At 36.5% G+C, this 20,699-nt stretch overlaps 6 protein-coding genes across 6 annotated transcripts; 2 read left to right on the forward strand and 4 right to left on the reverse strand.

The window, feature by feature from the left end:
- Positions 1 to 242: 242 nt before the first annotated feature.
- Positions 243 to 2,237, reverse strand: LOC127243741 (uncharacterized). The gene is made up of 3 exons (XM_051263905.1): positions 1,971 to 2,237; positions 1,084 to 1,879; positions 243 to 262 (listed from the first exon to the last, which is right to left on the reverse strand). Exons 1-3 carry the CDS (start codon positions 2,235 to 2,237, stop codon positions 243 to 245), a joined length of 1,083 nt encoding a protein of 360 aa, XP_051119862.1.
- A 3,395-nt stretch (positions 2,238 to 5,632) lies between these two features.
- Positions 5,633 to 10,351, forward strand: LOC127243838 (ACT domain-containing protein ACR12). The gene is made up of 10 exons (XM_051264032.1): positions 5,633 to 5,877; positions 6,105 to 6,162; positions 7,259 to 7,381; positions 7,863 to 7,957; positions 8,503 to 8,587; positions 8,703 to 8,762; positions 9,347 to 9,402; positions 9,583 to 9,688; positions 9,782 to 9,850; positions 10,009 to 10,351. The coding sequence occupies exons 1-10, from the start codon at positions 5,744 to 5,746 to the stop codon at positions 10,069 to 10,071; spliced, it is 849 nt and encodes a 282-aa protein (XP_051119989.1). The 5' UTR covers positions 5,633 to 5,743; the 3' UTR covers positions 10,072 to 10,351.
- A 595-nt stretch (positions 10,352 to 10,946) lies between these two features.
- Positions 10,947 to 12,028, forward strand: LOC127243839 (germin-like protein subfamily 3 member 2). Its single transcript, XM_051264033.1, has one exon. It carries the CDS (start codon positions 11,116 to 11,118, stop codon positions 11,752 to 11,754), a length of 639 nt encoding a protein of 212 aa, XP_051119990.1. The 5' UTR covers positions 10,947 to 11,115; the 3' UTR covers positions 11,755 to 12,028.
- Positions 12,029 to 12,324: 296 nt separating this feature from the next.
- Positions 12,325 to 14,206, reverse strand: LOC127243837 (protein trichome birefringence-like 36). Its single transcript, XM_051264031.1, has 5 exons — positions 13,781 to 14,206; positions 13,486 to 13,657; positions 13,212 to 13,393; positions 12,967 to 13,125; positions 12,325 to 12,868 (listed from the first exon to the last, which is right to left on the reverse strand). Exons 1-5 carry the CDS (start codon positions 14,182 to 14,184, stop codon positions 12,565 to 12,567), a joined length of 1,221 nt encoding a protein of 406 aa, XP_051119988.1. The 5' UTR covers positions 14,185 to 14,206; the 3' UTR covers positions 12,325 to 12,564.
- Positions 14,207 to 15,808: 1,602 nt separating this feature from the next.
- On the reverse strand, positions 15,809 to 17,775 carry LOC127243742 (endo-1,4-beta-xylanase 5-like). Its single transcript, XM_051263907.1, has 5 exons — positions 17,586 to 17,775; positions 17,288 to 17,451; positions 16,702 to 17,222; positions 16,260 to 16,641; positions 15,809 to 16,165 (listed from the first exon to the last, which is right to left on the reverse strand). Exons 1-5 carry the CDS (start codon positions 17,773 to 17,775, stop codon positions 15,809 to 15,811), a joined length of 1,614 nt encoding a protein of 537 aa, XP_051119864.1.
- A 2,259-nt stretch (positions 17,776 to 20,034) lies between these two features.
- LOC127243743 (receptor-like protein 9DC3) lies at positions 20,035 to 20,445 on the reverse strand. Its single transcript, XM_051263908.1, has one exon. It carries the CDS (start codon positions 20,443 to 20,445, stop codon positions 20,035 to 20,037), a length of 411 nt encoding a protein of 136 aa, XP_051119865.1.
- Between the last annotated feature and the right edge of the window lie 254 nt (positions 20,446 to 20,699).

Below are 20,699 nucleotides of genomic sequence, written 5' to 3' on the forward strand. Positions count from 1 at the left end.
ATATCTGCTTTACATCACATTATTACTTTTACACCAAAAAGATAAAAATATCATTATTTTTAATTACTCACTGTAATTATTATTTTTTAAACACTGCGCCAAAAGTAATTTTTTAAAATTTTAAAATATTATTATTTATTTATACATATAAAGTGAAACATATATCTATTTATGTTCTAGTAATTATATTCTTAGAATTGTTTATATTTTAAAAATTAGGCTGGTTATAGTGTCAGTTAAGGCTAATCCTCAATCAAGTACACTGTAATGATGTAATAATATGATTGCAGTTGAAAATCTTTAAAAACATTGATAAATAACAATTATATATTGCAGATATATTATTTTTGTATTTTTTAGAAGTGACAAATAATATATATATATATTTGAAATAAAATTTCACTTTAAAAAAAATTAAGATGATCTCACTCTTAGTTTAAAATTAATTTTATATGCAATTATATTTTTATTTCCGCAACAAATCTTAAGTGATGAATTTTGGATGGAGCTTGTAGTTCTATGTGAGAACAATATTAAAGATAACAACTTCAATCATCAGAATAATTTAGAAATTGCTAAAAATGCTTTTATTATATTGATGATCTTGTAACAACTAACGCTGTGTTATTTAACAAAACAAATAGTAAACATCATAAAAAAAATTTCTAACAAAATAATTGGGATAACTTGTTTCTCCAATTTCATTTACAAATATATTATACGAGTATAGTATATAAATAAACATATGCGAGTTCATCTTTGTAATACCCAGCAGTGTAGTTTACCCTTCTTTTCCACCCTCCCCCTCACAAAAAAAAAAGTAATACATTCATGGAGACTTGAATCACTCATGCATGCTATCGAAATCTCTTTCTCAAAGAAATACTACAAAACTTCAGCATTTCGATATCCAACATTTTACAGCATGTTATTGTTCATCCTCATCGGACAAAACGGCAAAACCTGGAGGTCTCTCAGGGTCCGAGTTGCTGCGTACATCGCTAGCGCCGCCACCCGCTTGGGTCCGGCGAGAAGAAGAAGAAGAAGAACCACCACCACCACCACCACCACCACCATCCATACTTGGTACTAATGGCAGCTGCTGCTGCGATGGCTGCACGGTGTAACGCTGGGAGCTGGTCACTGATGGTGGTGGTGGTGGTGGTCTAGGTCTCCATGCCCGAAGGTGTGGTGCTGGAGCACGGATCACTCGGCCCACGATCCGGTTGTTGTTGTTGTTGTTATTGCCTAAGGAAGTAATGTTTCTGATAACTAGGGGTATGGGGCTGAGCGGCGGTGCTCGTACAGGTTGTCTGAACGACGGAGGAGCTGTCGCAGTAACCGCACCTTGCCCAGGAGCAGGGGCAGGGGGGCGCAGCTGAGATGATGAAGAAGAAGAAGCAGGGGCAGGGGGGCGCAGCTGAGATGATGAAGAAGAAGAAGCAGGGGCAGGGGGGCGCAGCTGAGATGAAGAAGAAGAAGCAGGGGCAGGGGGGCGCAGCTGAGATGAAGAAGAAGAAGCAGGGGCAGGGGACTGGGACGGATGAAGCCAGGGACTAGTACTGATCGGCAGGGCTGGAGCAGGGGACTGGGACTGCGACTGGGACTGGGAGGAGGGGTGCATCACCATGGCTCTGCTGCTGCTGCTGCTGCTGCTGCTGGGCTGCTTGATGGATGATGAACTGCCACTCCAGCGCAGGGCTCTCGCAGCTTCGGCTGAATGTCTTTGCGCCAAAATCATCTTCCTTCTTCTCTCCATTTCGTCTCTTTTCGACTTGTACTCGGCTTCAGCCTCCCGGATTTTCACATCATACTTGCGACGTGTCTCAGCGATAGCTTGCTGTGTCTCCTTGTCGAATTCGAGCATCAGTTGCGAATACTGTATGTATGTATGTAGCAAGAGAGAATAGAACAGGTTAGGTGACTTGAACTAAAATTTGCGATCAATGCTTAATGCTCTACTTACTTACCAAGCTCTCTCGGTTCTTCTCTAATTGCTCGTTTTCACGGCACACCGTCTCCAGCTCAGTTTGAAGTGCTCCACGTACTTGAGCTTGAGCAGCCGCCTCATTCCAACTAACTACTTCATTTGTCCGCTGCTCTTCTGCTGAACTAATTGCAGTTGGAGTTGGAGAAGAGCTTCTTCCACCACCATCAGGATCAGGATCAGGATTAGGATCAGCAGCAGATGGAATAGAAGAAGAATCTTCAGTTCTTGGCGCTTCCTCACTAGGCATCTGAACTCGAGAGATTTTCTTGATTAGACAATGGACACCAAGAACTACAAAACAATTACAATGTGGTTGGTTAAAAGGTAACCCATGCTAGCCACCCAGCCATGAGTGCCAAGAACACAACCCAAATGTTTGTTTTCTTGAAAAACCGCAATTACGTACCTGGTTACTAGCTTCTTGATGTCTCAGTTTCATAACATTCCATTAGAGTATGGCCTTCTTGATGTCTCAATGAATCTTCTTCTTAACAAGCAATGGGGCACTGCACTGCACTGTCTAATCTCTACACTATCTCCCAGCCTACAGAATCACTACATATCATCAAGATTATCTCATCCTGTTTCTCCTCAACACACCATATATATATATAGATATAGATATATTGCAAGCCGAAAGACCTTGATTTAACCAAAAAAAAAAAACGAACCTTATTTTTCTTGATAAAGTTGCAGATAAGATCCTGGATAATTTTCAGTGAGCATACACTATAAACGAAAAATCAGAATATGCGTGTTTACTATAGAACACCATAATTATCAGAAATACCAGTTTTTATAAAGATAAAAGAAGAATTTTTTTTTTTTCATTTTAGAAAAAAAAACAACAACTAACCAACTAACTATATAACTAATATCAGACTGGAGTATGAATGAGTGTATGATATTCATATATCCACCTCTCTAAAATCCCAAATAATTGACTCCATGCCCTTTGACACAGAGGCCAAATAAAAGCTTCTTGTCACACTACTGGGAACAGTTCTTACAGCATTAGCAAGAGAGGGATCATCGAGGCAACACAGATGATAGCATGTCTTGCAACTTTTTCCACCACAGTAACTGCAAGCACAAATGCAGGTTAGTATGAAGATAGGAAGAACAGGACAATTCCTACAGCTAGAAAACCTTAAGATCACTCAACACAAAGTAATCTAGAGAGATTATTATTGTCATTTTGCACAATCCATGGTCTATTGAGAAAAAAGAAACAGAGCCACACACGTTTCCATGATTAACTGCTCCAAGATTACCTCTAGCCTGTAGTAATACTATTGTTAGGATAACTAAAATAAACTGAAATAAATCAAGAAGCTTACATAAGATAAATGCCATTAATATAATATGTATATTTTTTAAGTATATCTTAACATCTCTTCAAACTCAAGAGAAAATCAAACCAACTTGAGTTTAACAAAGAGAGACTAAGATCATCCACTAAATCAAAAGTCGCAAGTAAGGATCTCAACGTTAATAGAGTCACAGAGCTCTTAACAACATTATAGTCGAAAACACGGTTCTTAATGCCATTAGATCGAAAACAAGGCTTTCAATATCGTTAGAGTCGGAAACGGGGCCTCAACGTTGTTAGGGTCACAGAGCTCTCAACAACATTACATCGAAAACACGGTTCTTAATGCCATTAGATCGAAAACTAGGTTTTCAATATCGTTAGAGTCGGAAATGGAGTCTCAACGTCGTTGGAGTCGGAAACCGAATTTTCAATGTGATTAGATTTAGTCAAGAGTAGGGCTCTCAATGGGGTTAAAGTGAAAAAGAGGACTCTCAACATCGTTATAATCGAAATAAAAGCTTTAAGTAGAAATCAAAATAACTAGTCATATTAGAATAACTATTTAAAGAAACTAATTTTTTCTATTTCAATAATAAGAATTTATACATATTTATAGAAATATAAATTTTTTAAATAAATAAAAAATCTTACAAATTTTATAAATAAAATAAATACCATAAATATAATATATTTTCAAGAAATGAAGTATATATAATAGAGGTTTTTATTCTCCAAATATAATAAAAATTACAGTGCATGGCTTGAGTTTAGATGTTAAAAAGGAGGTCAAGCTATCAAGAAGTCATCAGCTCTGCTCTATGAGGCATATGCATAAAATTGCTTTATCTTGTTTACATGTCATCTGATACATAATTTTTAAATGTTTTATCATAAAATCTGCACAATATCATCAGAGTATTAAAGAGAAAGACATGACTTGGGCTGGGCTGGGCCTAGCTTGCACAAGTTTTAGGAGGCTTTCATCATTTTTTTTATTCTATTGTTCCAGCTATAGTCTTAATTATAAATTCATTTTACATTCAAAAAAATACATCTAATTTTTATTTATAAGGCCATCAAACAACTATTCAATTTTTTTATTATTAAGAAATATAAATCCAAAAACTAAAACTCATAAATAAACTCAAACTACTCCCCCATCCATAGCTATCTATCCGTTTACTTTTTCCATGTAGATTTTAGTATATTAGTATTATATTGATATTTGGTAGCATTGATATACATAAAGACTATTATACCCCTTAATATTTATGGTATTAAGTGGTGTTATTTGATAACATTTGTGTAATATTATATAAATGGTAGCATAATTTTATATTTTAGTAGAAAAATATATTTACTAAATAAAAAATGGATACATTTTCGATGAATAGACTAAAATGACAAATTTGATAGATTGACTATGGACGGAGGGAATATTTTTTTTATATATACTCTTTTACTGTTAATAAATTTTATTTTTAAAACAAAACAAAATATGAAACTTTTTTTAGTAGAAATTTAGAATTAAAATAATTATGTAATGTGGTATATATATATTTGATGTTTTTATATAATTTTATTGATTTTTATAATATAAAAATTAAAAATTAGATTTTTGATTTGATATTTTTTAGTTGAAAAAAATTGATAAACATTAATTTTTTTTAAAATATTGATATAATTGATATAATAACGATTTTAAGTCTGATTTTACTCTTTCAACTTTCTTTTTCCATAAAAAACGTCAAATCAAACACTCAATTCTTATTTATTTTATTACACTAAAATCTAATTTTACATTCAAAATATTACATCAACATATATTTTTATATCAGACCAAACAACTATTTCAATTCAAAATTTTACTATTCAAAATCAAAACCCAAAACTAAAACCTGAAAATTTGATGAACAGTGAAAGTTTGGGACAATCTTCTAAACAAACACACTCTTAATAAAATATATACAAAATATATGTCAATAATATATATATTTTTTATAATATACATAAATAAAAACTTTAAAATATATATAAATATAATATAAATTTATAATCAAATTATATAAATTAATACACATTTATATTATTATAATATTTATTATCCATTAAATTAGTACATGTCAAAACCTTTAGACTCAAACCAAATCTAAATACAAAAATCCAAATCAATCTTAAAATTCAGATAAAAATGAAACCTCCGGGACTATGTTTATATATATTATTGGATGAAATGGACGGAGAGTATTAAATTGGTGTGATGTGACGGGGTGACGCCATCACCTGTACCTAATTTGTCAGTTCACCATATATTTTAAATCCATCCTAATCAATCGATCACTAGAATCACAGCGCCACCTCTGTGTCTCTGTTTCTCTCTCTCTTGAGATTGAATTGAAGAAGACCAAGGGCCAAGCTAAGGAAGGAGTGCCGCAACGATGGCAATGCCCAACGCTTTCTCCGCCTCTTTTCTCACGGCTCTTCCCTCCAATGCTTCCGTTCCAAAGCTTCTCGCTTACTATCCTCGCGGCTCCTTCTCGCCCGATCCCACACTTCATGCGCCGATTAGAAAGTACATACAAGATTTCTCCTGTTTGCTCGTTTCAGCCTTTCTTCGTATTAACTGAGCTAGTTTAGTCGATTGCTGGTGATATATATATATATATATATCTTGAGTTTCTTTAGTTGTCGCCGGTGCTTGCGTTGACGAGTATTCGAGTGTGTGTTTTTGGGATGTATTGGAACTCTCTGATCTTGCAGTATTCGATAATCTGTGGGCGTTGTTGGAATTGTTTGTAGGATTTATAAGATCGGTGCTTCAGTCGATGGGGTGGATTCCATCGGTGCTACTTCACTTGTAAGTCTAACATCGCGATTTAATTTATCTTCTATATGATGTGCGATTTTGAAATTTCGGATGAGCATGGCTTGTGAAGTTGTACTCATCACCCCCTTTTGCATAACTCGCTCAAGATTTTTTAATAGGCCAGCAAGCAGAGAGAAGTCAGCTTTTATGAAGATTCTTTCATATATCATTTCCCTCCATAAACCCTATTTTTTGCTGGTAGAATTTCTGGGGATGCAGGCATAGAGTATACTTGAAAAGATGTTTTATATCCCTTTGAAAATAATATATTTTTATATTTTCCATTTTCACAGTTTTGAGTGGGGATATGAATAAGAAAGGCTTCTTTGTCTAACCTGGTCTACTTTGAGCATAGTTTCTTAAATGATCACTTAAGTTTCATATATTTTAAATTTTCTCTCAGTTCTGAGTGGGGAGTGAATAAGAAAACTGTCTCATGGGACTATAATTAGTTAACTTTAATGCTTGGTATAAATTTCAGAACGAAGTGCTTGAGGGTTGTCCTGTTAATTGGCATAGGATGATTGCTTTTGTCAATTTTACTAATATCTGCGGCATCCTGTTTGCTGCACAAGTGCATATCACAGTAGTATACTATGCATCACTATCACTTTAAACTGCTAAATATGCTTCTTCTACAACTCTTTTTCTGTGTGTGTGTGTGTAAGGAGTAAGGATGAGGGGGCACGTATCCAGCTATCTGAGCCTCCACAACTTCTGTGGTTTTGCTCTCTAGGAATAATTTTCATGACTTTCCATCCGTCTAAAGCAATAGGGAGACCCAAATATCTAATGGGTGCTTGACTGCTTGTTAAATTTTTCTTCCCAGATTTAATTTTTTAGCATGCTCCCTCAAAAAATAATAAAATAAAATAAAAAATAAATAAACAAAAAGGAAAACTTGTTGCTCTTCTTTATGCTAGAGATTTTTCTGAAATTAGTTGGGTAATTGGAGTAAAGATGGCACATAGAGTACAAATTAATAATAGTATGGCTCATGCTTGAAATGTACAAATATTTGATGTGTCAGGTTATAATTCTGTACAATCAATCTTGTCTGTTCATTAAAGCCATATTTCTATAACAGAAGCATGAGCTGGAGAATGATAATGTTCCCATGCCTGTTGTTCTGATAGATCAGGATTCTGATCCTGATGCAACAATTGTTCAAGTTAGTTTTGGAGATCGCCTTGGAGCTCTCTTTGATACGGTAAAGTGGCATATTTTAGTTTCTGCCTGTCATACATTGAGACATTTAATATCATATCTCCGTGTCCCTGTAATAGCCTAATAGGATAGTGTCACCAATGGAGTGTAGTGTTCTACTTTCATTAAGATGTTTTTTTTAGTGAAAATCAATCTGGTTGTTTTAGGCAATTTTAGACATTTATTACATATTTGAAGAATTTCTTATCACAAAATTGACTCTTGGGCTTATATATACTTTGCATTCTCTCACTTAAACCAAGCATATCTCCATTCACCCCACTATCATCTTTAGGTAACATATACTTTTGAAATGGATACATATTTCATGATTGCATAATCCTTTTAGATCTTTTGTTTGTTTTTGGAACTTTTTTGCTTTATCCCTTTGATTATGTCATTTAGAGTTGTCAATGCTTGGCTCTGCCCCATGTTCTAATCTTACAGCAATTATTTCATGAAGCAAATTTTCCCTGTTGTTGCAGATGAAGGCACTTAAAGATTTGGGCTTGGATGTTTTGAAAGGGACTGTTAATACTGAAAACTCGGTCATACAAACAAAATTCTTTATCACTCTATTGTAAGTGATTTCTTTATAGGTTTTATTGGTAATATTAAGTCCAGCTGATTCTTTGTCAACTGGCTGTACAATAGAGATTGTTCACTAACTTTATGCTTTGCTTGCTTGTGTTGATGATTTGATAATTTTCTTCACATTCAGTGTAATGGGTATGCATTATAATCACCTGTTTTCATATCATGAGCCAGGCCAAGTGAAAGTAGCTACATGCATCTATTTCTAATTTTTTGGTCTTTAAGTTTGTGGTTTGATTTATGAAAATCCAATCTACTGCATGGATTTACTTTGTGATTCTTGAAAATGATTGGTTGCTTTTGCATTATGTTATTTGTGGAAATTTGTCTGCCCAAAAATTCTTTGGCTTGGGAATCTACCTTTGTTGTTTGAACCTGTTTGTCTTGCACTTGAGCATAATCAATTTATATATCACAACTAAGTTGAATGCATTAGAGAATAACATCATGTATATACTCAAGAACCAATCTGACTAACTAGAACAAAATAAAGTCGAGAGTCTGGTACACTATTTGAGGAGTTTTATGCAGGGCAACAGGGCGTAAAGTTGAAAATCCTGATCTCCTGGAGCGAATCCGTTTAACCATTATCAATAACTTACTTAAGTATCACCCGGTATGTTATGTATCTGATGCCTGGTTTACAATCTTCAGATGATTTTCAAGTCATTGTAATGCCATGGAATAATATTTTTTCCTCAGATGATTTACTGAATTTATTGATTCTTCAGGAGTCTAGTGAGAAACTTGCAATGGGTGAAGCTTTTGGAATAAAACCACCAGAGAAAAAGGTAACGACAACTTCCTGTTTTATTTGCATGTCTTGATGAGGAGCGTATCCCTTTCTATGTATTTGATTATTGTACCTACAAAAGTGACATCCACTCTGTCTCTGAGTATCCATTTTCCATTCTGAACACTATCTTCTCTTCTATGCTTTGTTTATTGTTTATTGCCTTTGACCTTAAGTGTTTCCCCACAACATTTGAGTTAAGCAGTATATGCCTTTTTTTTTTTTTCATGCCATAAAATGTGTTATACATTAGACGAGATAAAATTAACTCAACTTCAAAATTCTTTCTTATCATGTAGTTTGCAATTCTGAAAAACATATCCACTCCTGCCTCACTGAATGTTTGCACATTTAAGTTCTGCCCTTGGTTCAGAAGTGACACCTTACAATTTCCAGTTTGCAAACCTAGAGTATAGTTATTTATTTATTTATTTTTATTATATATATATATTCCCTTTGTTTATTCTTCTACCTTTCACCTTCCATGTCAAGAAATGTGGTAAGAGAGTGTACTCTATTTTGAAACAATGGTTGTAGTTTTTGTATTATACACATTGTAATTTTGATGTATTTATACTGCAGGTTGATGTTGAAGTTGCAACTCACATACATGTTAAGGAAGATGGACCTAGGAGAAGGTGTGATTGAAATTGGAAACATATTAATTGTATATGATGAAAGCCTTCAATGATTCTGAAACTAATGATCAATTGCTTTGTGACCATTATTCAAATATTTTATTTTTGCACATGCCTAGAGATTATAAAGGTGAATACTGCCCTGTTTCTTTTTCCTCATGCTTGTTTGTTTCATTTCAGTTTGCTCTATCTAGAGACTGCAGATCGTCCGGGGCTACTTTTGGAGGTTATCAAAATTATGTCAGATATCAATGTGACTGTTGAATCAGCAGAGATTGATACTGAAGTAATATTCTCTTGTTCTAAGTTGAAACAGTTGATGTGCTCTAAATTAATTCACTGGGAATACTGCTGTAACTTAATGTAAGTAAACGCTCAGGGGTTGGTGGCAAAGGACAAGTTTCATGTCAGTTACCGAGGGGCAGCATTAAACACTTCCTTATCTCAGGTAATCAAACATGCTTATTTGTTTGCATATACTGTTAATTTTCATTGCAGCTTATTCTTTCATTTTTGAGTTTATATAAATATAGATTGAAGAATGTATCAGTGTCGTAAGGGTTATGTTTCATGTCTGTCTTTATGTATTTATTTATCTAAATACAGGTTCTTGTGAACTGCCTGCGTTACTACTTGCGGAGGCCTGAAACTGACGAGGATAGCTACTAGGATGGCTACTACTTGTCGACTGCTGTATGATCTTATGTGAGCATGTGCAACCCTCTCATACATTCAAATATTTATGTAATTGTCACTAGCTTAGATACTATGAATTTCATCCAAGGCTTAAATAATTGCCATTTGGTGGAAATCCAAGATTCCTCTAATCTCTGACACTGCTCAATAATGCATGTATTGGTCGGTTCTTACACAATTATACCGTGTTGTCAAGCTTGTGTTGTATACTTTGTATACTTCTTTCTCTCTAACTTCTTACTACATTGAAATATTTCCACAATTACTTATTTACTCGATAAATGTTACTGGTAGAAATAGACATTATCAGGGTAAGAACTTTTTACTTCCTTTTGGATACCCCATTGCTTTTTGAATATCTGTCGATGGCTTGCTATTAATTCCATCTTGCCCATGTTTGCAAAATGATACTGAGTGCATGTCCTTTTGAGCTCATTCTTAAACATAGTGAGATGAACTTTATGTTCGAGCTTGGCTAGTTTAGTTAGGAATGAATTAGCAAAGTCTGCAAATATTTTGCTTTGTTTATGGTTTTCTAGCCTCAACTGCCTCTCCTAGTAGAATATCATTCTTCTTCTGTGTGTTCCCAACTTGGAATTCTTAAATTCATATAGCTTCAGCAACATAACATAAAAAATGACAAATAACATCAAGAATCCAAGTATCATCAGTAGGACAGCATGAAAACAACTACTGTGCATTGCTATCCACTCCCAACTAATCCTCCCTATCTTTGTTCCGAAGCAAAGCACTTTAGACTCCATGTGGATCCTCCTATTCCATGTGAATCATATCCCTTTTTGGGTTTGGTAATGTTTAATTCAAATAAAATTGTTCAGGTTGGAGTTGGTGGTTAGAATCATTCCACCCAGAAAACAACACTTTGAAGTTAAAATAAGATTAGACTTGAAGCCACAGTTTCTGAGTGGTCTCAAAACTTTCATACACCTCCCATAATCTATAAAACTTGTTGGGATTTCAGTGTTAGAAAGATTCACAAAAAGAACAATTCAACCAATGCCCCCAAAAATGAAACCCCTGTTTATCAGCCTCCTTCTGTTTCTGTACTCGGCCTCAGCTTCGGATTCGGATCCCTTGCAAGACTTCTGCATTCCAATGCCCGAACTCTCATCCATTTTCCTCTCCTGTAAGAACTCATCCGATGTCACAGTTGACGACTTTGTCTTCTCAGGCATAAAATCCCCCGCAGAACCCGTTGCAAAAACAGGATTCTCATCGATTCCGGTCAGCGCCACTACTTTCCCCGGCCTAAACACACTAGGAATGTCATTTGTCCGAGCAGACTTTGAGCCTAGTGGGATAAATCCCCCCCATTATCATCCACGGGCAACCGAGGTTGCCTTTGTGCTGGAAGGCAAGATTTATTCAGGTTTTGTGGATTCACAGAACCGTGTCTTCGCTAAGGTGCTCGAGAAAGGAGAGGTGATGGTGTTCCCTAAAGGGCTGCTGCATTTCCAGATGAACGTCGGCGATAAGCGCGCCACAATTATAGGGAGTTTTAACAGCCAAAATCCAGGGCTGGTGAAAATCCCATCTGCTGTTTTTGGGACAGGCATCAAAGAAGAGCTTTTGGAGAAGGTTTTTGGATTGAATGCCAAAGATCTCTCCAAGCTAAGGAAGAAGTTTGAAGTATAGCCATTGAAATCCCTTTTTCTTGTTTTTCCATTTCTCTTACATCCTTTATAACAAGAAGTTTCAATCAGAATCTCTTTAGTAGGTGTCTTGTTTCAATGGTTTAAATAAATAATTTATTTGATCCCATTTATGGCATTGGATGCTTTTCTTATGGGAAGACTTGGTAGTGATTGTCTTTAAATTTACAAAGAGCCATAATTTGGGGAACACCTAGTCAAAAGCCACTTACCAAATACACTCCTCAAAAGTTGCACATGCTTGTGAAATTTATTATTTAATGCAAATATGTAACAAAGATGCGACCACCAAACATCTATCATCATCATCACTCATGTTATGCAAGAGTGCAGTGCAAAGGAAGGTTCCTGTAATGTAATGATATACTGTATTTCACACACATACATACATACAACCATTCATTTTTCACAGAAGGCTTTTCTGTCCTCCCTCTTCTTACATAGCTGATCTTTGTCTGTATCAAGTGAATCGAACAATGCAGAATTCACCAAACACTGAAAAAAGAAAAGATTAGAAGAAGGTGCAACTGATAAGAATTGCGCACATTGCAAATCAAAGAAAACCAAACCATATCTGGACATATCTTGGGAACTCCTGACAAGATCCATCCTTGCCCCTCAGTTTCTTACACTTCTGAATTCATGCAGACATGCCAGCCAGCCATTCTTACAAACACTTAAGCTTCCCACATCTAACATCACTCCAAATTCTAAGCAACAACGACGAAACTTTTTAGATAAAATCGCACGTAAACTTTACGAAACCATATGTATATATTCTGATCTTGATGCTTCAGAGCATTATGCTCAGCATTTCGTTCCAGGCATCGGGCACGCCAGGCAAGCACCAGTGGCTGCAGTCGGAAGCGTGGCCCTTAACTTTCTGGTTGTTCTTTTCGGCAGATGACGATGCTCGAGCGTAAACTGAAGGATGCCCGTCTTGTCTGAGAGCTGAAAGTGATGTAATGTCCTGAATGTACACTGGGAATTGCATTCGTTTGAACACCTTCTGCAGGATTAGTATCTGTTCGGGGACTCGGGGTCGACTAAGATGCTCCAAGGGCTCACTCTGGTTGTGGCATTTCCAGCCATGATCTCTGTTCATCAATAGATAGGCATACATGATTCAAGATCAGACAACTTTTTAATATCATTACACCATATATAGAAGCTAAAAATGCTTAATTCTGTGTACCTGTTGTGGCTTGGAGACATGCTTCTGAAGAAGACTTTAGTTCTTCTTGGATCAAGATTTAAGTCTATCCACTTTGCCCATGTCATCAGCCCTTTCTCATATGCAACTGCTGGATTTATGTCTCTGTATAAATTGTTGCCCTCTTTCACTAAATCCCACCTGCAAGAAATTCACCATAAGTTTGCAAAACGATGAATCGGATTAATAGGAACAACTACGACGAACAAACTAAAAATTAGTCTCACGAGCTCCATTTATCCGAATGAGTCCACCAATGAGCAGAATCAAAGACAAGAACATCGACTCCTCGCCAGTACTTAGCATTCTCTTCTATGGAATCGAGGTTTAGTATTCTTTCCCGATCGCGTCCTCTTCTCAACTCCACTAAAAATGGAGCCCAACAATACTCTATTGACATCTCGAAATCCTATGAAAGTGTAATAACAAAGAAGATCAACTTAGATTCATGTATATATATATATATATATATATAAATGCAAGTTTGTTTTTTTTACTCACTAAAGCAAGAAAGGCCATTGTAGGACCATTGTACACAACGGTTTTTCGCGCAGTCGGGATGACTGACTGAACCAAGCAAACAAGGGACTCCCATTGGTTCCTCATTATCGAATCGCCGACTAGCATCATTCTTTTCCTCCTCATTTTCCCAAGAAACTCCAATGCATCAAATCTGCATCACATTTACTACACATGCTCATCTCTGTCCTAAGAAATAATCAATGCAATAAAACAGCAGCATTCCATCGCATGTCCAAACATTATAGTAATCTTGAAAACATCCATATATATGTACCTTCTGATTGTGCAGCCATCAGGCTTCCATCTCCATTTTTCGTAGTCGGAATCGGGACGGCCGTTCTTGCGGCAGGTGACGGCGGTGCTGAGATAAGGACACGTGGCGTCATAGAGTGGGTATGTTTGATCATACACCCATTTTCCTTTGGTGAAATCACAGGTTCTGAGAGATGAATGGCTTGCTTGGATCATGCTTATTTCATCATCATCATCGTCAGCAGCAGCAGCAGCAGCAGCAGCAGCATCTTTTCCATCCAGCCATTGCAGCAGCTCTTCTTGATCATATCTAGAGGACGACTCAATGTAGGAAAACCACAAAGAAGTAACAACCAAGAGGATGAGAAGAAACAAGTGTTTGTTAGGGTGCAGCCCTGCCATTGTCATTGTCATTGCCACTGCCATTGCAGAAATGAAACCTTAGCTTTTTACATAGCAATTCTTAAATATATATATAATGGTTAATTGAATCTATCTATCTATCTGTATATCGCCGTGATTGTTGGGAATCAATGTGGGGTAAGAGAAAGTGAAATGGGGAGACCATACACAGTACTTGAGATTGTCACTGTGCAGCTCATCTGAGGGTAAAAGAAGGATTGAATGATTAAGTTAGAAGCTTTGAAAAAGCAGGCCTTTTCTTCTTTCTTTATTTCGGGTCTCTCTCTCTCTCTCTCTCTCTCTCTCTCTCTCTCTCTCTCTCTCTCTCTCTCTCTCTCTCTCTCTCTCTCTCTTTGTTGGGCAAATCATTTACTACATTCTTATTTATATATTTATCAGGCCTTATTGGAGCAACAGACATAGCTTATCCATTTTAAATATGAGATAGTGTAAGAGGAGTCACTTGTTAAGTGGATCTTTCAACTCTTTCTACACATGAACCACTTCTTGGAATATTAATTCCACGCCTCAATAAAGTCTAATTGTCTGTCTTTGAGACAATATATTAGGAATGATTGATTATAAACTATCAAGCTCAAACTTTTTAAGTTAAAAATAGAAAAAGAAAAAATTGATAGAAAATGAATATAAAGTAGATGCATATTGTTTCACAGCTTGGGATCACCAGTCTCTCTTGCTTCCCTTCCCGCCCCCTCTAATACACTATATATATACTCAAAATATTGAAAGTGGAACCTCTAAGTAGTATCTACTCAAAATTGGCTTTAAAAAAAATACAAAATGAGATAATATTATTTAATTTAAACAGTTCTTAATAAAAACAGCATATTGTAAAATACAAATCAGAGTTATGGCATTCAATCTCATATTGCAAGAAATCCAAGAATTTCTGGGGCACTAGCACAAGCAAAAATGGTGGAAAAGTCTACTGTTTGAAAGAGAGTAAAACATTTTTTTAAAATATCATATTACAATATTATTTTAATAAAACACTCAATTTCAAACCAAAATTAAATAAATCTTAATTGTGAGGATGAGACAATTTTAATAATTTTTTTTTAAAAAGTGAATTTTTAAACAAAAAAAAATAAAATAGGTAATTGTTACTACTATACTAATTTGTTATTTATTAATATTTGAAAAAACTTTCCTAAATTACCTTGTTTGTGCTCATACACACACACACACACTCCCTGAAATTAATTCGGTGGCCGGACACGGACTGCTTCATCTTTCAATCCACTTAATTGTTAACTCTTATGATTTGAGATTTATATATTTTCGGAAAAAGAACTTCCTTATTAAATACCACTATTATATTTATTTATATATATTATTCAATATGCATATGCAAACAAACAAACAATGCAACACCCAATTAAAGCAACCATGTATCGAAAGTGGATAATTGGAGTACGTATTCATATAAAATCAAAAAATAAATAAATAAAAATTCTTAATTACAAAAATGGAATGCATAAATATATATATATAGACACAGACAGATCCATATCGTCTGAATATATATATATATATATATAAATATGCATGCCAATGCCATAGCTTCCATTTCATTACAAACCATCATCTCCTTCACTCACAAATTCATTTTTCAATTTATTCAGATTCAGATCTTGAACGCCACATTGCGCTGGCGCTGCCCCTCTGGAACCACTCTGAATTTCTGCACAGTCGGCAGCTTCCCCAGTTTAGGATGACTAACAATGGCTTCGTATTCTCCGTAAAACAGCGACGTCTTGAAGCTGCCGCTAGCATCCGTCGTTCCCTGGACTCCATCTCTGCCGTAAGTCCACTCCGCCATGATCTTATCCACCACGTCGCCGGCCGGCAAGTTGTTGAAGTTGTCGTCCGTCAAGCACATCTTGTAGCACCCACCCTTGGGCCACCACCCCCCCCAAATCATTATCCCTTCCACCGCTTCGTGCGCGTGGAGCTCCCTCAACAGTTCCTCAAAGTATGGAGCCTGCCACGCCATCAATTTAATTAATGAGAATTTAGGGTTAGAGTAAAATTAGGGTTAGGGTTAATAATTAGGGCAAAATTAGGGTTAGGGTTACCTGGTTGGGGCCTTGGGTGGAAGAAACGTCCAACTCAGTGATCCAAATTGGGAGTTTTGCAGAGCGAAGCACGTCAATGGAGGCTCTGACGAAGGGCAAATTGAGTGCAGCAAAGTGTGCCTGGAGACCGATCCCCAAAGGTCCCTTATACCCCTGGGCACGAATCGTCTGCACCTTCTGCAAATACTGCCATGGCGTCGCCTCCATGTCGAACGGGCGCTCAATGGTGTTGTACTCGTTCAGAAACGGCACCGTCGCCGGATCGATCTCGTTGGCCTTCTTGTAGTACCTCGTCGACGCGTCGGGCCCCATCACCTCCTCCAGAAACACATTGTGCATATTCTCATTCACAATGTCCCACTGGAAGAACTCCCCTTTGTACCTGTTTTACAAATATATTAGATGTTTTTAGATCACATTAATCTGCAAAATGTAACAGCACCTGTTCATCGCCGACTGGATCCTGGCGTCGCCGGCCTCCTGCAGCCGCGGCGCGTCGCCGGCGGTGATGCTGTTGACCCAGTCGGGATTGGCCTTGTTGGAGCCCCACATGACGCAGTGGCCGCGGGGGGTGAGGCCGTGGGATTTGGAGAAGTTGAGGAGGGCGTCGGGGAGGGTGTAGTTGACGGCGCCCTGCGCCGGCTCCGTCGTGGTCCATTTGAGCTCGTTCTCGAAGACGGTGTAGCGGAAGCCTCGCCGGAGGTACCAGTCGGCGTAGGCGGGGTTTTCGAGGATGAACTGGTTGATGGCGCAGCCGAAGGGGAAGTCGGGGCGGGACTGATTGACGGAGACGGTGGCGTTGGGTAAGGGCATGCCGCCAGCGTCCTCCGCCACGAACTTCACGCGCCGCTTCCGGGATTTCTCCACGGCGGCGGCCCGGTGGGACTGCCATTCTTCCCGGGTGAAGGGCTGCAGGGACACGCTGTCGATCCACACCTCCGCCGTCAAATTGTCGCCGCCGCTCTGAATTAATCAATAAATGATCAATTTGTTATATATATATATATATATAGCAAACCTAACCTAACCTGAAAGCGAAGGTGAGCAGGTTCAGAAACATTGACGACGACGCCGCCCTTGAGCATCGACCAGCAGCCCTGCTTGGCGATGACTGCGCCGGCGGTGTAGTTGTTCGTCGGCGTCTCGAAAACAGCTTTGATGAAGCTTTGCCCTTGTTTCACTTGCACCCAAGCTGCAACCAACCAATATACAGGCAGGATATATCATATATATATATATGTACATATCGACATTTACAATATTATTACATTACTAATTAATTGAGAGTTATATAATTAAGTTCTTCATTAATTAATGAATTGGTACCGGAGAAGGCGTAAAGCTTATCGGCCTCCAAGTTGAAATCAGCGAGAATGGAGGATTCATTGCTAAACAGACGAGCAACGTAGTAAGTGCTGCCATCTGTGGAGGTTTGATAAACTGCCTTGCGCACATCTTTAAGCCATCCTCCTCCTCCTCCATTGTTCTTATTGCTGAATTCTGGATCCGCCACCATCCCTCCTCCATACTGAGGTGCCCATGGCCTCTCCAAACACTGATTATATATATATATATATACATACATACATCATGCATGTAAATGAATTGATAACAATCATAATCTTAAGTGTAATTTAATCAATAATCTTAATTACCTCAGCTGTGAATGAATGATCGTAGGGAATAGCATGAGTTTGGAAAGCACCTGCTAATCATATAGAGTTAATTAAATATTATCTGCATTTCGCTTAAGGAATTGTAATATATTGCTCAAAAAAGCTCAAACATCACATTAAAATTGAAAACAAAAATGTAAAGAGAAGAAAGCTCAAATAACACAAAAATCAACATATATAAAATTTTCATTGAAGCATTAATGTGTTGTTGCAGTGAAACACACACACACACATCTATATATATATATATATATATAATATATATGTATATATAAGGAATTTATTGATGGATGGTTATTCTGGGATTCAGTAAATAACAAACTTGGCTGAAAGAAGACATGCACAGACCTGAAATGGTGAATAAGATCAGAGCAAGGAATGGCAGCTTGTTGGCTGCCATTATATATATATATATATATTATTTGATGAGGTGATGGAGGAAGTGAATGCTTCCTCCTGAAGAAATGGAAGATCGATTTTGATTTAAGCACAGAGAGCCAAATTGTATTTATATAGGCACATAAAAAAGCTATCTGGTATCTATTTTTTGATTTGTGGTGATGCAGTATTTGAGGCTGTTTCATTTCTTTTACACACATTCTCTGCCCACCTCGTCATGCAATAAATCTATATATATATATATGGCTATAAAAATAAAACCCTCCATCTGTTTTCCTTCATTCATTTAATGGATTAATTATTTTAACCAAAGTTTTGCTTTTGACGTTAATCCAAGTGATTTCACTACTGATTAACTGTTGGATTCTATATTAAGTTTATGTTTATGAATGTCACAAAATTGTTTATAGAATTTACAACACCTCCATACATGACAAAAAGAAATAAATTACTAGAATTGTTTTCCAAATTATTTAAAATTTACTATAAATTTAGATCATTATTCGATTTTTTTTTTTTATTTTTTTTCTTTGGCCTTATCTTCATGTTAAACAATCCTAAGCATCCCATGAACACAAAATTGTTACATGTCCTAAAATTTCCCATTTCTTGAATTCTAACAACAATGTGGCAATTGGTTGAAGGATAACTATCATAATAATACTCCAACCAAATGAACTAAAAGTGTAGTTACATAATTCAATCGCTCATAGAACAATTCAAAACTATATATATATATATATATACACGTAAACATCTAAGCTTCCTTTTAGCTTATTCCTTCAATCAATTTTCTCGAACCAAAAGGGCTTAATGAAAGAATAAAGCTCGAAGAAGAATCTCAAAAACCATAGAGGCCTTCCCAACAAAAAGATGAAATAAACCAATATCCAGCTCCCACAATCGAGCCGAAGCCATATATAGCCCATCAATACAGCGCGACAAGTGAATCCATCAAAGAACTCATCCTTGTCTTTGTTGGTTATTTTGTTGTTATTGAATTTATTCGAAGGTAAGGAATGCCTTATTGAGCTATTGGGAAGGGTCGCGTGGGGTGCGTGTTCGAGAATGCCTATACGATATTGAACGAAGTGTTTAATAATTATATGAATTTGTATACGGATTGATGGTTTAGTCATGCCCACAAAGGTTATATATTGTAGTATGAAAAATCACAGTATCTTCTAAATACTGTGATATATTTTGAAAATTATTATTTTCAAAAGTAGGAATTTAATTAAATTAATTCATGAATAAAACTCTCAAAATTGAGATTAAATGAAATATTTGAATTGAAAAGATTTAATCTCTTAGATTTGAAATTAAAAGTTGCAATTTTTTTATTGACAACTTTTGGGATTTAAATGTGAAAGGTGCATCACTTCAAAGTTTATTATATAAAACTTATCTTCATAAATTCTGTCAGACAGAAGAACAAAAATAATATAGTCTTGCAGAATAAATCTGACATGCACAAATAATCTCCCAACTTTTACTTGTTCGATTTTTTTGCCTAAAATTCGAGTGTTGCTTTGTTTTATTCTCGTACGAATTTCGTGTAACCCGAGGCGTTAATAGGGTCGAAATATCGTATAAGGAAAGCGAATTTACGCGACTCAAAGTATATCCAAGATCGTGTATACCCTGCAGAATTCGATTTCTTCTATCTTTATTCAATCCAGATTATTTATCCAACAATCTTAATCTGTGTCATACAAAGGCTGCATCTTGCCACCATTATCACATTTCCTTTCTTCAAAAAGATCTCCACACAATTCATGATTGCCTAGATTCGATGTGCTGTCGAATGTTTGAAACTGAAAACTCCAAGGTAAAGCCCCGGTAAGATGATTCCATGAAAGGTTTAACTTTGCAAGAGATGTCAATCTAACTAACTTTGTCGGAATTTTTCCCACCAATTGGTTCGAGGAAAGATCTAAAGCTTCAAGCGGCTTTAAATTCCCAAACGACGTAGGGATTGATCCAATGAGCTTGTTATGTGAAAGATTCAAGTATTTCAAAGATTGGAGATTCCCAACTGAACCTGGAATACTTCCATCAAATCCATTCTTGGATAGATCAATGATCGTAAACTCTACTAATATCCTCATTGTTGGTTGCTCGGGGCCTTTCACAACTAGAACCACCGATTCTTGGTAAGCCAAAAACCAGTTTCTTCCTTCACTTTTAGATATATTTCATTCATCATGGCTGCAAAATTCTTCATGTATTCATCAGGTTTTCGCCCGGAAAACATGTCGTGCGATATGTCCAAAATTTGCACCTTGGGAAAAGGCACGCAAGGTCTTTAAAGAAGGCAATACATTTCCATAGAATCTATTGGACTTTATGATGAGGACTCGAA

This window comes from Andrographis paniculata, unplaced genomic scaffold (genome assembly GCF_009805555.1).
Source record: "Andrographis paniculata isolate CXL003 unplaced genomic scaffold, ASM980555v1 Contig98END, whole genome shotgun sequence".
NCBI classification, from domain to species: domain Eukaryota; kingdom Viridiplantae; phylum Streptophyta; class Magnoliopsida; order Lamiales; family Acanthaceae; genus Andrographis; species Andrographis paniculata.

Bases quoted from the DNA above. Each gene is read 5' to 3' on its own strand.
- LOC127243741 (XM_051263905.1), bottom strand. From the start codon at position 2,237: ATGCCTAGTGAGGAAGCGCCAAGAACTGAAGATTCTTCTTCTATTCCA. The intron at 1,880-1,970 runs GTAAGTAAGTAG...ACATACATACAG, and splicing joins AGAAGAACCGAGAGAGCTTG to TATTCGCAACTGATGCTCGA. The intron at 263-1,083 runs GTATGGATGGTG...ACATCATTACAG, and splicing joins GCAGCTGCCATTAGTACCAA to TGTACTTGATTGAGGATTAG.
- LOC127243838 (XM_051264032.1), top strand. From the start codon at position 5,744: ATGGCAATGCCCAACGCTTTCTCCGCCTCTTTTCTCACGGCTCTTCCC. The intron at 6,163-7,258 runs GTAAGTCTAACA...TTTCTATAACAG, and splicing joins CCATCGGTGCTACTTCACTT to AAGCATGAGCTGGAGAATGA. The intron at 7,382-7,862 runs GTAAAGTGGCAT...CTGTTGTTGCAG, and splicing joins TTGGAGCTCTCTTTGATACG to ATGAAGGCACTTAAAGATTT.
- LOC127243839 (XM_051264033.1), top strand. From the start codon at position 11,116: ATGCCCCCAAAAATGAAACCCCTGTTTATCAGCCTCCTTCTGTTTCTG.
- LOC127243837 (XM_051264031.1), bottom strand. From the start codon at position 14,184: ATGGCAGTGGCAATGACAATGACAATGGCAGGGCTGCACCCTAACAAA. The intron at 13,126-13,211 runs GTGAGACTAATT...AATTTCTTGCAG, and splicing joins CATTCGGATAAATGGAGCTC to GTGGGATTTAGTGAAAGAGG. The intron at 12,869-12,966 runs GTACACAGAATT...ATTGATGAACAG, and splicing joins ATGTCTCCAAGCCACAACAG to AGATCATGGCTGGAAATGCC.
- LOC127243742 (XM_051263907.1), bottom strand. From the start codon at position 17,775: ATGGTGGCGGATCCAGAATTCAGCAATAAGAACAATGGAGGAGGAGGA. The intron at 16,642-16,701 runs GTGCTGTTACAT...TTTGTAAAACAG, and splicing joins ATCCAGTCGGCGATGAACAG to GTACAAAGGGGAGTTCTTCC. The intron at 16,166-16,259 runs GTAACCCTAACC...ATGGCGTGGCAG, and splicing joins CCACCCAAGGCCCCAACCAG to GCTCCATACTTTGAGGAACT.
- LOC127243743 (XM_051263908.1), bottom strand. From the start codon at position 20,445: ATGAGGATATTAGTAGAGTTTACGATCATTGATCTATCCAAGAATGGA.